The sequence below is a fragment of the Taeniopygia guttata genome, chromosome 3 (genome assembly GCF_048771995.1).
Source record: "Taeniopygia guttata chromosome 3, bTaeGut7.mat, whole genome shotgun sequence".
NCBI lineage: Eukaryota > Metazoa > Chordata > Aves > Passeriformes > Estrildidae > Taeniopygia > Taeniopygia guttata.
In genome coordinates this window covers 61,956,778-61,969,701 of record NC_133027.1, presented here as the reverse complement: position 1 = coordinate 61,969,701, position 12,924 = coordinate 61,956,778, and the positions used below count along the sequence as shown (strand labels likewise).

General features: G+C 37.2%; 1 protein-coding gene across 3 annotated transcripts in view; it reads right to left on the bottom strand.

The window, feature by feature from the left end:
* Nucleotides 1–407: 407 nt before the first annotated feature.
* The window catches only part of SNX9 (sorting nexin 9), an 80,734-nt gene continuing 68,217 nt past the window's right edge, over nucleotides 408–12,924 (bottom strand). For 2 of the 3 annotated variants that reach the window (XM_072926980.1, XM_002196190.7), the window contains exons 13-18: nucleotides 12,651–12,728; nucleotides 7,463–7,539; nucleotides 6,382–6,471; nucleotides 4,873–4,987; nucleotides 3,442–3,533; nucleotides 1,956–2,139 (exon numbers count right to left, since the gene is read on the bottom strand). In XM_072926980.1, the coding sequence (XP_072783081.1) occupies nucleotides 2,092–2,139; nucleotides 3,442–3,533; nucleotides 4,873–4,987; nucleotides 6,382–6,471; nucleotides 7,463–7,539; nucleotides 12,651–12,728 (500 nt within the window). In that variant the 3' untranslated portion in view covers nucleotides 1,956–2,091. Of the gene's footprint in view, nucleotides 2,140–3,441; nucleotides 3,534–4,872; nucleotides 4,988–6,381; nucleotides 6,472–7,462; nucleotides 7,540–12,650; nucleotides 12,729–12,924 lie in introns of all 3 variants that reach the window. The other variant, XM_012572583.5, reaches the window with a different exon arrangement.

The window sequence follows — 12,924 nt, the reverse complement described above, 5'->3', positions numbered from 1 at the left end:
GATTTAAAAAAAATAAAAGATAAAATAGTCTGGTGGATATACATAAATATTTATTATCAGTTTAACTTCATTTTACTAGAAATCTTTAAACAGTTTGTTGTTTTCATTTTTTTTGTGTTTTTTTTTTTTGTTTTTTTTTTTTTTTTGCCAAAATGTTGCATCTGACACAGTTGCTACTGTCATAGCCTTCCCTGCACTGGGAATGCAGAGCTTACACTTAAGATTCTAAAACAATCTATTCAAGATAAAGAGCTTTCAACTTTAGTGCATATGGAGCTATTTAAGGATTGGAAAAAAGAACCCCCTTCCCCCTCCCAAATGAAGAGTCTGTTACAAAGAGATTTCATTACCAAAAAGTGAATATACAAATGCTAAAAAAATGCTGGCTTGAAAAAGTGATTTCAGAATTTACTGTACACATTGTAACAATTTATTATATAAGCTGCTTCTACATGCAAGCAGATCTTACATTTGGTGTAAAACATTTATACACATTCTTTACAATTTGTACATATTTAAATGGCTGTATCAAACAACACTGCACTATGGAATTTTGGAAGCAAACTAAAATTGGGAGGAGAAAAAGACAAGGTTTATAAAAGGTGAACAAAACTCGTGACACTGAGAAGCATCTAGACTTAGGCTTAGTCTGGTTTGGTTTGGTTTCAGGTTATTCAGGCAGACCCAGATTTTCCTTCTAGCACAGAAAAGTAACACCAATGCAAAACAGAGTAAGGCAACTATTGAACTGGCAGACTGTACCCGTCACTTAGAATGGCTTATTGGTAAAATGCCTTTTTAGTTGGTTTTTTTTTTTTTTTTTAAACTAAAATATTTATTTTCTAGGCACATGCTAGTAGAAACTGCGTTTTGGCTTTCCTGCTTGCCTATGGCAAGAAATTAATTACTGTACTTGGTGCCCATTGTGAACACAGTTGATGGTGGCTTTTTTTGGTTTGATTCTGTGAAAAGCCAAGGCCTCAAATGGTATTTCAGTAGTATGGAGGAGGATACTGAGTCACTTGATAAAAGATGATGATCAAAGAACAGAGTTTGTGTAATAACTAATGATGTTATTCAGTACTTTTGTCGCCTTTGAGTTTGCATTAGAAGGCAACAAAAAGTTAACCTGAACCAATAGCACACCATACTACTACACGAAGACCTGAGCTTAATCGGAATTTGGGGATGTCTACTAGTTGGGGTTAGACGTGGCATTGTCCCCTCTGCTGAAACACTACGAACTGTCAGAGGGGAAGCTGGCCCTGTACAGCACTGAGAAACATCAGTGCCGTATGGCGTGACATTGGGGGTGTCAAAGTGCTGGTATGGAAAACTGTTTTTCACACTTTCCTGAATGGCTCGTTCCTTGTTTGGATTTTGTCTTCTTACACAGTGCATAGTGAAAAAGTGAGCCTGACATAAGCTCTGAGGTGATGTGCCACAAGAACAAGATTTAGTTATAAGGAAAAAGAAGAGAGGGAAAAATGATTTATATTTACCAGAAGTCATACTGAGAGCAGGATGCCATGGCTGCATATGGGAAGCAAAACTTAAGAACAAAGCGTTCATTCAGGAGATTATCACAAACATGTGCCAGAAACATACATGAATATAATTCCTCCTGGTTACTGAATTGCTGGAGAGCTCAACTGGATATAATGAGTATTAGGTCAATTTCTTAAGTTTGTCTGCTTTCCCATGTAGGAAAAAAGCTACAAATGCATCACTCTGGTGTTGATCCACAATTTTTGGAAGAACATCTGACAAACAAGTCTTTGTGAAGTCCATGGCAACATATCAGTTTGATAATTTAGATCCCTATAACTGACAGCATTACATAGATGTTTTTATTTAAATAATGATAAAACAAATGGGAGAGCTTTCAAGACAGGAAAGCCTTATTGTATGACTTAGGCTGATAAAGTAAAATTTGAAATAATACTTTTTTTTGCAACTGATTCTTGTTGGTTTGGGGTTTTTTTGGGTTTTTTTTTTTTTTTGCAAAGTCTAATAAGTTTTTATTAGCATTGCCCCCACATCAGAAAAGCACTTTGGAGTTGTTCTATATTGTTGAATACTTCTTATTCTCTACATCACAGGAAAGCGGCTGAGTGCCTGCCTCAGCTTCTGTGCAATCTGAAACAAAGAAACAGAAGATATTTAATATGTAGTCACTTTACACTGTGCAGAAATATGATTTCAGGCTTAGAAATTAGGTGTTCCTTCATGTGATGAAAAACTGTAGGCACTACTGCAGATTTTGTGTATGCAGGACTCTCAAAAGATTCCATTGTAAAGACTTCTCATATATACACTTTATGCCTTGTTAATTTGGTACTTTCACTGCTCCAGTTGTTTTGGAGAAAACATTGTAGGCAGGGCTGTTATTCTGCCTGTCTAGCACTGCACTGCACCAGAGAGCTACAGGAACAGATTTTCCAGGAAGCCCACCTCCCTGCTGAAGCAAGGCTGAAATATCAAAACAGATGCACTGTGCACTCCCCACAGTTCTCATGGTAGCCATGACCCCACATGTGAACACTTACTAGGGGAGAAAGCATTGGTTGAAGAAAACTGGTGAGGCTGCAACCAGAAGGATTGAAATAGACTGGACAAGAGGCTGAATGATGGTAAGGGGCAGCCTACACCTAACCCCACCAGATGTGTCAAGCAAAGTGACCTAATGGGGGACCTACAGTTATCACCCACTAAAGAGAACTCTGAAGCTCCATTGGCAATTTTTATAGCTGTGAAGGGGCACCAGTTACTTATGAGACTCGTTTTAGTGACAGAAGTCAGACTGCAACACATTCAAACTCAAATGTTTTATCAGGATATCACATTGGAAGCCTTGTTCTTGGTTTATTTTTAAAAATCACAAAGGATACATGCATTAGAACACTGTTAAATGAGAATTACAGTGGTAGAGAGAGTGCTCAGATTTAAAATATTTAATGTCACCTGCAACATTCCTGTTCCTCCTGCCCCACACTTGTATGCATCAGGCTTTAAATAACAAAAGCTTCCATTCTCACTCCCATCCTATGGGAGGAAAGTTTTGTTGAAATGTTTCATTATTCTGTTCAGTGCAGCAGGCCTTGCTTGAACTAAATCAGAGAACTAAAATTCTTTGTAACCCTAATACTGGCTTTTTGGGGGAAGAAAAAAAGTCAAGCTATCAACAATGTGGTTTCTGAACAGTGGTCCTTAGTTCTAATGGGTTTATTGTAACAATCATGTACCTAGGACAGTATCTATAGGAAAATATTATTTTAACTCACTCCTTCAGTTTTCAGGGGTCTTTCAATTCCTTTTACAAGTTTTTGTATAATTCTTCAGATATCTGCTCTGTGGGAGCATGGATTAAACCCTGTATTTCCTATAAAAGTAGCAGCAGAGTACATGCCAAGCAAACAGTGCTGAAGCCCTGTCCCTTACCGTTTCATAGAACTGTGCCTGCTGCTCCAGATAGAGACGAATGACGCTGTTGTAGTCATAGATCCGGTTACTGTGGAAGTGATTCATCTCAGCTGCAATCAGACCCAGGAGACAAATTATTTAACAGAAGTATTTATAATTAGGAACAGTTTCACTCAGTTCAAGTTAGTTACTCTGCAGCAAGCTCAGTGTCCAACCCTACCAGCAGGGGAGGACTGTTCTCATGCTTCCACAACCTGTTCTGCCTGCAGCACTCAAGTTATAGTGGAACTGTTTGTCAGATTGGTAGGGGGTCAATTACACACCAACCTGGGAACTTCCCAGACAAAGCCAGGTTCTTGTATTACAATACTCAAGTGCACAAAGATTCAATAAAAAATACAATCAGGATTTTCTTCTACTGAGGTAATTGTTCCTTCCTGAAGGGTTTCAAACAGAATTTTGGCTTGGACATTCAGATTTCTAAGGGTATAGCTATCAAGATGTAAGCCACAACTGTAAATACTTAGCTAAACAAAAAGGAACAAAAAAGATACAACCAGTAATGTGTGACTCCTTCTTGACTTACGCTGTTTCAATAGATAACTGAGAAACAGCATTACTGAATTTGTAACACCTTACACCAATTTCTACATCTCTTCTCAGATCAGAGCTTATGGCTGAAAGAAGTTGTTAAATATATTTTGGTATGTCAATGGAGGGAGAAAAAATATGCTACATTGTAAAAGTCATCCTAGAGGTCTCTTCCACAATTACCACACATAAAACACAATCCTCTTGCGTCACTGTGACTAAGAGGAAGGAGATGGGGAGTTTTCTTCGTTGCTTTTAAAATCAATTTTGTATGCTGCTCTGACTTCATCACATAATATATCAAGTACTCTTCGCTTTAAATCATCTAAAAATGATGCAACCCCCTCGGTAATGAATAATCTTATTGAAGTCAGTAACAGGGTGCATTTAATGGCTTGATATCCTGCAGGACTGAGCCCTGACTCCTCACTTTGCCAGTTTTTCTAGTGTGGTGTGCTGCACCTTCTATTTAAAACACCTCTAACCTAAAGAGGAAAAAGATCATTCAAAACACATCCAGGAAATAAAGATCTTATCCAAAAGAACATGAATCTCAGCTGGGAGATGGATTATGTCTGACTAAACTAAAAGTCAGAAAAACATTTCTACTAATGATGACCTGCTTTGTGCACCAGGGTCCATGTTTTTAATCTGAGACATTATCACTTCCAAAACAAAGAATCAGCCTGGGGAATTTGTTTTGGGGTTTTTAAACTGCATTTTCAAAATATGTGTCTTTTGCAATAGCAATGTGAGATTTAAAAAAAAAGGGAGATGCAAAAATAACTTCAATTTAGAAAAACACAGAAGTCCTCCAGAAGTCTACAACACTGCCATTTAGCTCAAAATTTGGTTTACCTTGTAGTGCATAAGCCATGGTGCTCACACGTTTCACCATGTTCTGTTTGTCTTGTGGTGTTATTTTACTGGTTGCAACTAACTTGTCACTTTCCTTCACTCTTTCTATTGCTCCCTGTAGAAACGAAATGCAGAAAGATTAAAAGAGCAGTCAACTTAGGGGTGTTCATAGTAATCTAAAATGCCACTAGCTACATTTTGAGTTTGCATTCAGTACACGTATGTACACAAAATGATCGATTCTGCCTTCTCACATTTTCATCCAAAGGTTGTTATTTCATTTTATTGATTCCAAGAGTCCTTGCAAACAAACACAGGCATGATCGGAGTTATCAGCAAATTGAGTTTGGTACAGGCAGTAATACACAAGGATATATACAAAAAGGACAAATGGACCAAGCTACAAATTGCAGATGACCAACATAACTGACATCCAAAAGCTTGTATAACCTTCTTTGTACATTTTACAAGAGAAGGCAACATAACACTGTTTTTCAAGAGACTACAACTCATTGCAATGTATAGCCATTGATTCAGGAAAATCCTTGAGTCACACAAATTACAAGCATAAAAAGATATGCCTCTCCTACACAATGCATTTGTGCCAAACAACATGCAAGAGAATCTATTTACATGTCTCTTGGCAGTAGGCTTATGTTTCAAGTTTTAAAAACATTTCTTCTCCTTTTATGATATTTTCCCCCAATAATTCTGTAGGATGAGGAAGAATAGAAGAAGAATAGAAAGAATATACAAATCTGATATGCTTTTATCTTTGTTGCTCTCAGAAGTATATTCTAATATTCTTGTTTTATACATTTAATACTTCAAGTGATTAGAAAAACCCCAACCCCACGTATTTCTGCACTTGTTTTAATACTTCACAATATTTAGTTCCCTTAAATACATTGCAGCAAACACATGATCATAAGGAAAAATCTATGACCAAAAAAAGGCAGACTATCCAAAACTACACACCATAGCTTTTGTGCTACAGAGAGCAAAATGGTTGGGTTTTGTTGCTGGTATTTTGTTTGGGTCTTTTTCCCCCAGAAATGTGAGACCTTAGCTCTGGTGTCTGGTTCCTGATATTAAAGAAACTTCAATGCAGTGCATGACTATTTATCACATATCAGCAAGCCAGCCACGCAAGTGAACACAAGTTTTCCTACAATACTCATATGGTTTTATGATCAACTATCACATAAGGCTCAAATATTACAAATTTACACTACTGCTATTCACCCCACTGGGACATTAAGTCAACCTGAAGAAAATCATGAACCTTCTACCACTCTACTATAGCAGAAAATCGTGATATTCTTGAAAGAATTGCTAGTTTTTCTTCCCTCTAAGTACTTCTCATTTTAAAAATCAACACACCAGTTTCACAGAAACTTACAGTGTTTCAGCAGCAGGAGCCAAGCTGCTGCACAAATGCAGGGTACCATACAACTTTTGCTGCTGTCCCCACTGACCAGCCCTTAAAAAGAAAGGCCCTTGACATACCTTATGTGCTGCTATGATGTCAGGGAAGCAACCAAGAAATCCCTTATATTCATGATTTGTTTCCATCAAAAAGTGAAGATCTTTCTTTGGCTAATAAACAAAGTATAAGTGTAAGTAAAAGAACCTGTGGCAAATTAACATCACAGAAAATAAACTATGATGCCATGAAAGGCCAAAGGGGAAAAAAGGGAAGGAAACAATTGAGAAAACCCAAAACAAAATATTAACTGTTTATGCAAGTTTTTCATAGATGAAAAGGGTTTTTTAAAAAATATAAGCTTTTTAGAACAAGTCACTGAGCATCATTGTGCAGATGCCTCTGTTCTTTGTTTCATTTAACACTAGCTCGTGAAGTGATGGGGTTTTGCCTTTTCACCCAAGAAGAGTTTCCAGTACAGTCTCTCATTACATATACAAATATGCACATGCACAGGTGCATTGCCTTAGTTGTCAATGTGGAAAGATGTTTTAAGAAATTTCAGACTCAACTTTGAGATAAAGAGGATCTGCATTTTGGAGACTTTAAGTATAACATGCTAAACATCAATGTGTGTCTCCAATACCAATCAAGGTTTATTTAAGCCAAACTTTTACTGAAGCAGGCAACTGCACGTCAAGGCAGTGAAGCAGGTTCAGTACACAGGTATTCCCCATATGGAGCAACAGCAAAATCTGGATCCTGTAGACATGTGGGGAATGAAAAGGGAAGGCAGAAACTCTGTCCTTGATTAAATATCATTCTTTTGTGTCAGTAATGAAGGCAGTTCACAGACATAAAAAAAATGAACATGTTTAAAGACCAAACAATCATTTTAGTACTTTAGAAACCAGAAAGTGGGCTTTCTGACCAATAGAAATCACATCTCTGTTTGTCCTCTGTTTGCCCTCTCATCACATTCCCCCTGAGCTGACACTGAGTAGAAAAGAAGATGAAAATGTAGTTAAAAGTGTTAACAGCAATTTAATTGGTCTATAGCACTAGCAGCTATGTTTTAATTGAAGAGGAAAAAAGAAAAGCCAGAAATAATCCAAATAGCTGGTATGTTTGTACACACTACACCATTGCATTCAATACTCCTACCTGATCTGCTACAAGACTGGCAATTTCTTCGTAAGTTTTCCCTGCTTCTGTTATTGCTCCATTGAGATCAGATTCTCCTAGAAGTAAACATCAGTGTGCTAATTACAGTAATTCAATTACTACAAGAAACTTGCCTTGATTCAAGGCAAATTTATAAAATAGCCTAATAACAAATGGCTAGCCATCCCTTTATAACCATCAGAAATAAAGAATTCTAAAAAAATCATGAAAGGAGGAAAACTGAAGGTCTTGTAGAAAATAAATGTTCTACCACAGTACCAGCACTACTTACTTCCACGCTTAATAATTTTATGCAGTTTAAATACACAGGTATTCCTCCACATGGGGCAACAGGAAGTTTACCAGGATGGAAAGGAAGGAAGAATGAGGAGGGCTACAAAAGAAGGACTGACAAAGCTGATGTGCTACCAGTCCTGAGCTCTCTGACAGTCCTGGACCATAACTGTTCAAAGGTCAGAGAAGCAAAAGGAGGCTCAAGTAACTTCTTTCCTTGACAACAAGACTTCTGATCCTTTAGGGAACTCTTAGATAATATCTTCAAGCTCTGTCAAAATCACTGGTTTTCAGAGTGAGTTTCTAACTTTCATCCTCATATGAAACAGATCAAAGGGCCCTACAATCTATGCTTAACAATATAGACATCACTATAAATCCTAAGCTAGACAACACCACAAGCACTCATAACACTGTATTACTAACAGGACAGACTACGTGGGACAAAGATGGAAACAAGCCTTACATTCTTGTACGTTTCATGCCACTTCACCTTCCCATCCATGTTAGCTTGTCCAAAGCACGTAGTCAACAGTACAGAAAGCAAATTGAGGTAGAGAGTAGAAAGGCGAAGGTATAGTTTGCAGATGTCAAACTTTAGTTTAAGAAAAAAGAGTTTTCTTATACTTTCAGACATGATTTGCTATCAGGCAGTGGTTAGTCTTATGAACTTTTTGATTTTATTCTACAGATATTAATCAGTGACTTAACTGAAAAGTACCATAGACTTCATTAATGATTAATCTGAGCATTAAAGTATCTTATTTTACTATAACATATGGTCTAATCTACATTAGAGATTTATTACCTAGGATTCCTTCATTTTAGCATGTCCTAAAGGAAACAAGGTAATGACTGAATGTTGCTTCAGTTCTATCAATCGATTCCTACTTTCCATTAGACTGGTTTCATAAAGTAAAAAAGCTGTGAGGCAAAGTGACCAGTCCTAAGAACTAATCAGTCCAATAATAAAAACACAGCTAAAAAAAAGTTATTTTTCTCCTATTTGGGCCTGTTAGGATAAAATAAAAATAAAACCATCACTAATTCCCAGTGTAAGACTCAAGAGGTACACAATTTATAACATATCTTTACCTTTCTTCACATCTTAAACAATTTTAAAAAATTGAGGATGATCAATTTTACTATTTCAGGCTTAAGACTTAAGTATTTTCAGTATTGCAGAATTCTTTTATCTGCTCAGAAGTAACCTTGAAGTAACTGCTGCTTAGGCAACTGACTCCTAGATTTTGGGATAAAACATGGTGTGGCTTCAGAGTCAGAAGCCAGGTTGCTCTAGATGTTGCTGTTTGTTTTATAACGCCATAAAATATGGTAATTTTCCCTATCTGAAAAAAAAAAAAAAAAAAAAAAAGGAGGAAGAGTATGTATGTATATTTAAGTTGAACAACAAAACCCTCCCCCCTTCTGTACTCACTCAAAGAACCTTCATAGAGGGGCAAAGGATCTAGACAAACCCTTCCAAAACCAATCATCTTTAATTTTCAGTATTCTCAGCTTCTGGACCAATGCAAAGCTGGAAATTGCCTTTTTAACTCAGTCTGTGAAAGCTGAGTTGGGTCCCAGTGCAAGGATACATCAGGATGTCAGGGATTCTTTAATCAACGGAATAGCAGAAAGCCCCAAATGTTGCTGACATTTATAACAAAATTATGTTAGTGTTGAGTACATATATCCCAAGAATAAACAGTGAGGGCCTAAAAGCATTGACTGAAGGTAGCTATAAAAAAGAGCAGTTAAAATGGCCAGTAATATTCCACAGATATTTCAACCCAACCACAAGGAGAAATAGATATTTTCATTGATTTACAGGCTGCATACTGTCATAAGGAGATGAAAAAAGAAGTAGAACTACTGAGGAGCCTCTTGGAGATGTTTAATAGAACATCTCTTAGCAGTTCAACTGCTTGGTAAATGCCAGTGATAATCGTTTCAGAAGGAATACACCAGACATATTGGGGGAACTAATACCCCCAAGTCTTGACTGAGACAGATGAATTTTTTTTTGTCAATAAGTACTTTTGTTTCCTTTTCAAAGTACACTAATATAATTCAGTAGGGAAAATCACAAGTTTGGTTTACTAGCAGCAAATACTTGCAGCAAAGCTTTTCTTGATAAGTACACCTCAAACTGATACATTCAGCACACAAGCAGCTTGTAAAGCAGGATTTGCCTGTTGCTAGCTGACAGGATAGCGAAACTTGTGTGTAACTGCCTAACAGAATTCCTGAGGGGTGAGGTAGGATTAGGAGCTCTTACTATGGTTGAATGGCATACCAGTCATTCACATTTTCTTAATATAGGAGAAAGACTCCTCCAGATTTGGTGCCGCAAAAGAGAAGCCATGCTATTTGGGGCTGTGTTAACCTTAGAGTATCCTGTGACACAGTAACATAGGCAACATACTGCCAGGCTGCAGGATACTTCCAGGCATGTTCTGGTGCTGTCCAATATGCATTTCTGGACCAGGATCATGTTTGCAAAGTGTACATTCTTGGAACCAACTGGACAATACATAAGCCCACAACCAAGTTAAATCAGAACCTCTCAGTCTGTCCTTAATAATTTTAAAGGTACCTTTGCCTCTGCAAATACTCCCTAACACATGCTGGCACTGTACCATGAGAAAAAGAGCTAGAGTAGTCAGATTAACAAGTGTATCTTGCCTGGTGCAATCTTAAATATTTTAGGCTAGAAATTAGGAGAGAAGGCAGTAGACATCACTACACATAAAGCTTTGCAGAGCGAGCAGGCATCACTGATGAAAGTGGTACAGGCAATAGACACATCCTATCCTAACTATGCAAATGAACCAACTAACAGTAAATGCAGTATGTCAGAAGTCAGCTACCAGCAGCTAGAAATGTTTCTGTCATCAAATCAGTCATTGCAATAGTCAGAGGCCTACACGCTTAAACTTTCAGAACACTAGTATTACAAAAAATCTAAAAAAACAACCAAACCAATAAAAAAAAAAACAAAAAACAAGGATGAAGAGATTCAGCTCCCAACAGAAACTGAACAGAGTGTCCTTAAGCTTGGCTGAATGAGCCATTCCTATTTACTGACAGTCCAGAAAAAATCATACACCATATTCAGACTAGCTACTACTTCTTCATTGGAAGCAATGTCTTTTATATACTGAGCTCTGGAAAGCTGTGCTCTATCAGTTTAAATCCAGGTGCTTACATCTCTTGCACAGAGTCTGCTTAATCCACAGACCCGTACCTGATGGAATGATCAGGAGAATCCATATATAAGCAGCAGGCAAGATAGAGCAGGACAAGCAGTGATTAAGCCATTTAAAGCCACATCTGCATCTTACTTGCTCTCTCTTCCTGGGAACTCAAATTAAAATAAAAGAATTCCATCTATTATTAATTTGGAAATAATATAAGGGCACAAGTTATTGAACAGAGCAAAACATGGAATCAAGACAAAGGCATCTGTAGGAAGGGTATTTTTCTCAACAAGATACAGTGCAACCAGCTATGACTGGGCAAAAAGCAGAGAGACATGCTTGCCTTGTTCCCAAACTATCATAGGATCAATTTTTTCATACCATTCAAAGATGCTGGAAATCAAATCAAAACTTTCCTTTCTAAGGCTGATCTGCAATTTTGTACTCTAGCTTTATGACATACTGTTTTTCCTTTACCCTAGCAAAAGAATGTGCTAGCGCCCAATCAATTTTCAGTCCTTTCCAAAGACTTCTTGCTACAGATTTTATCCAGGCAGGATTTAGTTTTCTAACCCTGCTAAGAATACATAATCATGCAAATCCCCTATTTTATTTTCACATACAAAAATGACGTTTTAGCCAATATACTATGCTCAATTCTAACTAAGCAGTCATCCTGTTGAAGTACAGGACACAGATGAGAAGAAGCTATGGGGACAGTGCCTATTTCCAATACTTCCAGCAGCAGAGAATCTGTGTTTCAGAAGGTTGCATTTTAGTACATAATTTATGGGGCAAAATGTTTTAAGATTATAAAGCAAGAGATAGATGAATAGTCAGAGTACATGCTGGTCAACTAAAATTTCTAAGATTGTTTCTAAGGAAACATTTCAAGAAGCTTCTATGCTATAGCATTTAAGGTTTTGGAACACAGTAATTTTGCCATCAAGTACAGAAATAAAAAAACCCAAAACCTCAGACACCTTTGAAAGGAGAATCTCAGAGAAAACTGACTCAACAGGCACCCTCTATATGAGGAAATATTTTCCAGTTGTCTGGAAAACTTCAATAGAGCTTAACATATTTTAAATTTGGTCTAAAGATGATATTTTAGGAAAACTTTGAGCAATTTATGATCTCCTTTTCCCTCCCACAACTTCAATTCCTAACATGGCAGGCTCTTTTTTAGGACTCTTGAAGGAGAAGCAAAGGTGAAGGACAAGAAAAAGCTACAGTAGCCAGCCCTCCAGCCCACATAATGGATTATAAAACATTGTAGTAAGTTCTCCATCACCATGTGGAGTAATTGTATCATGAAGTCGCACAATAGTTCTGTGACAGCTATTTTCAAGGCCCCATTTTCTCTCCTTTCCCTTTGATACCACAAAAATGCTACAGCATGTTTGGTCAGTTAGGTCAGTCACCAGATTATATATTAAGAGACCAAACTAAACTCTTCCACCATCACCAACCCACCACAGGATTGTACAGTGAGAGAAAACAAGATTGCAGACTAGAATATAAAAACCCCATAACATACACAAAAGAAAGGTTTCAGATTTTTTTTCAGAACCATGTTTGACATCTAAATCTTAAAGAGGAAAGCATTAACATCTTCAGAAAAAAAATGCAGCATGATGTAATTAAAATACCTCTTTTTAAACAAAGTACAAATGAAGCTATAGACATACCTTGGTATCCACTAGTGCTGAAGACCAGTGCCAGGCTCTGCAATGCTTTTCCTATCTTCTGGTATTCCTTGGGTAGTGCTGAAAGTGGGAAAAGGATGAGGAAAAGAGGGGAAACAAAAGCAAAAAACCAACATGGGTAAGTGAGACTAAATCTGCAGCATTTCCAAAACTTGATGAAGCAGATGTCAAAAACAACTAGAATTTACATTTTCCCTAGTGACACATTTACAATCATATTCTTTACCCCCTCCCCTGCTACACATGTTTCAAAACT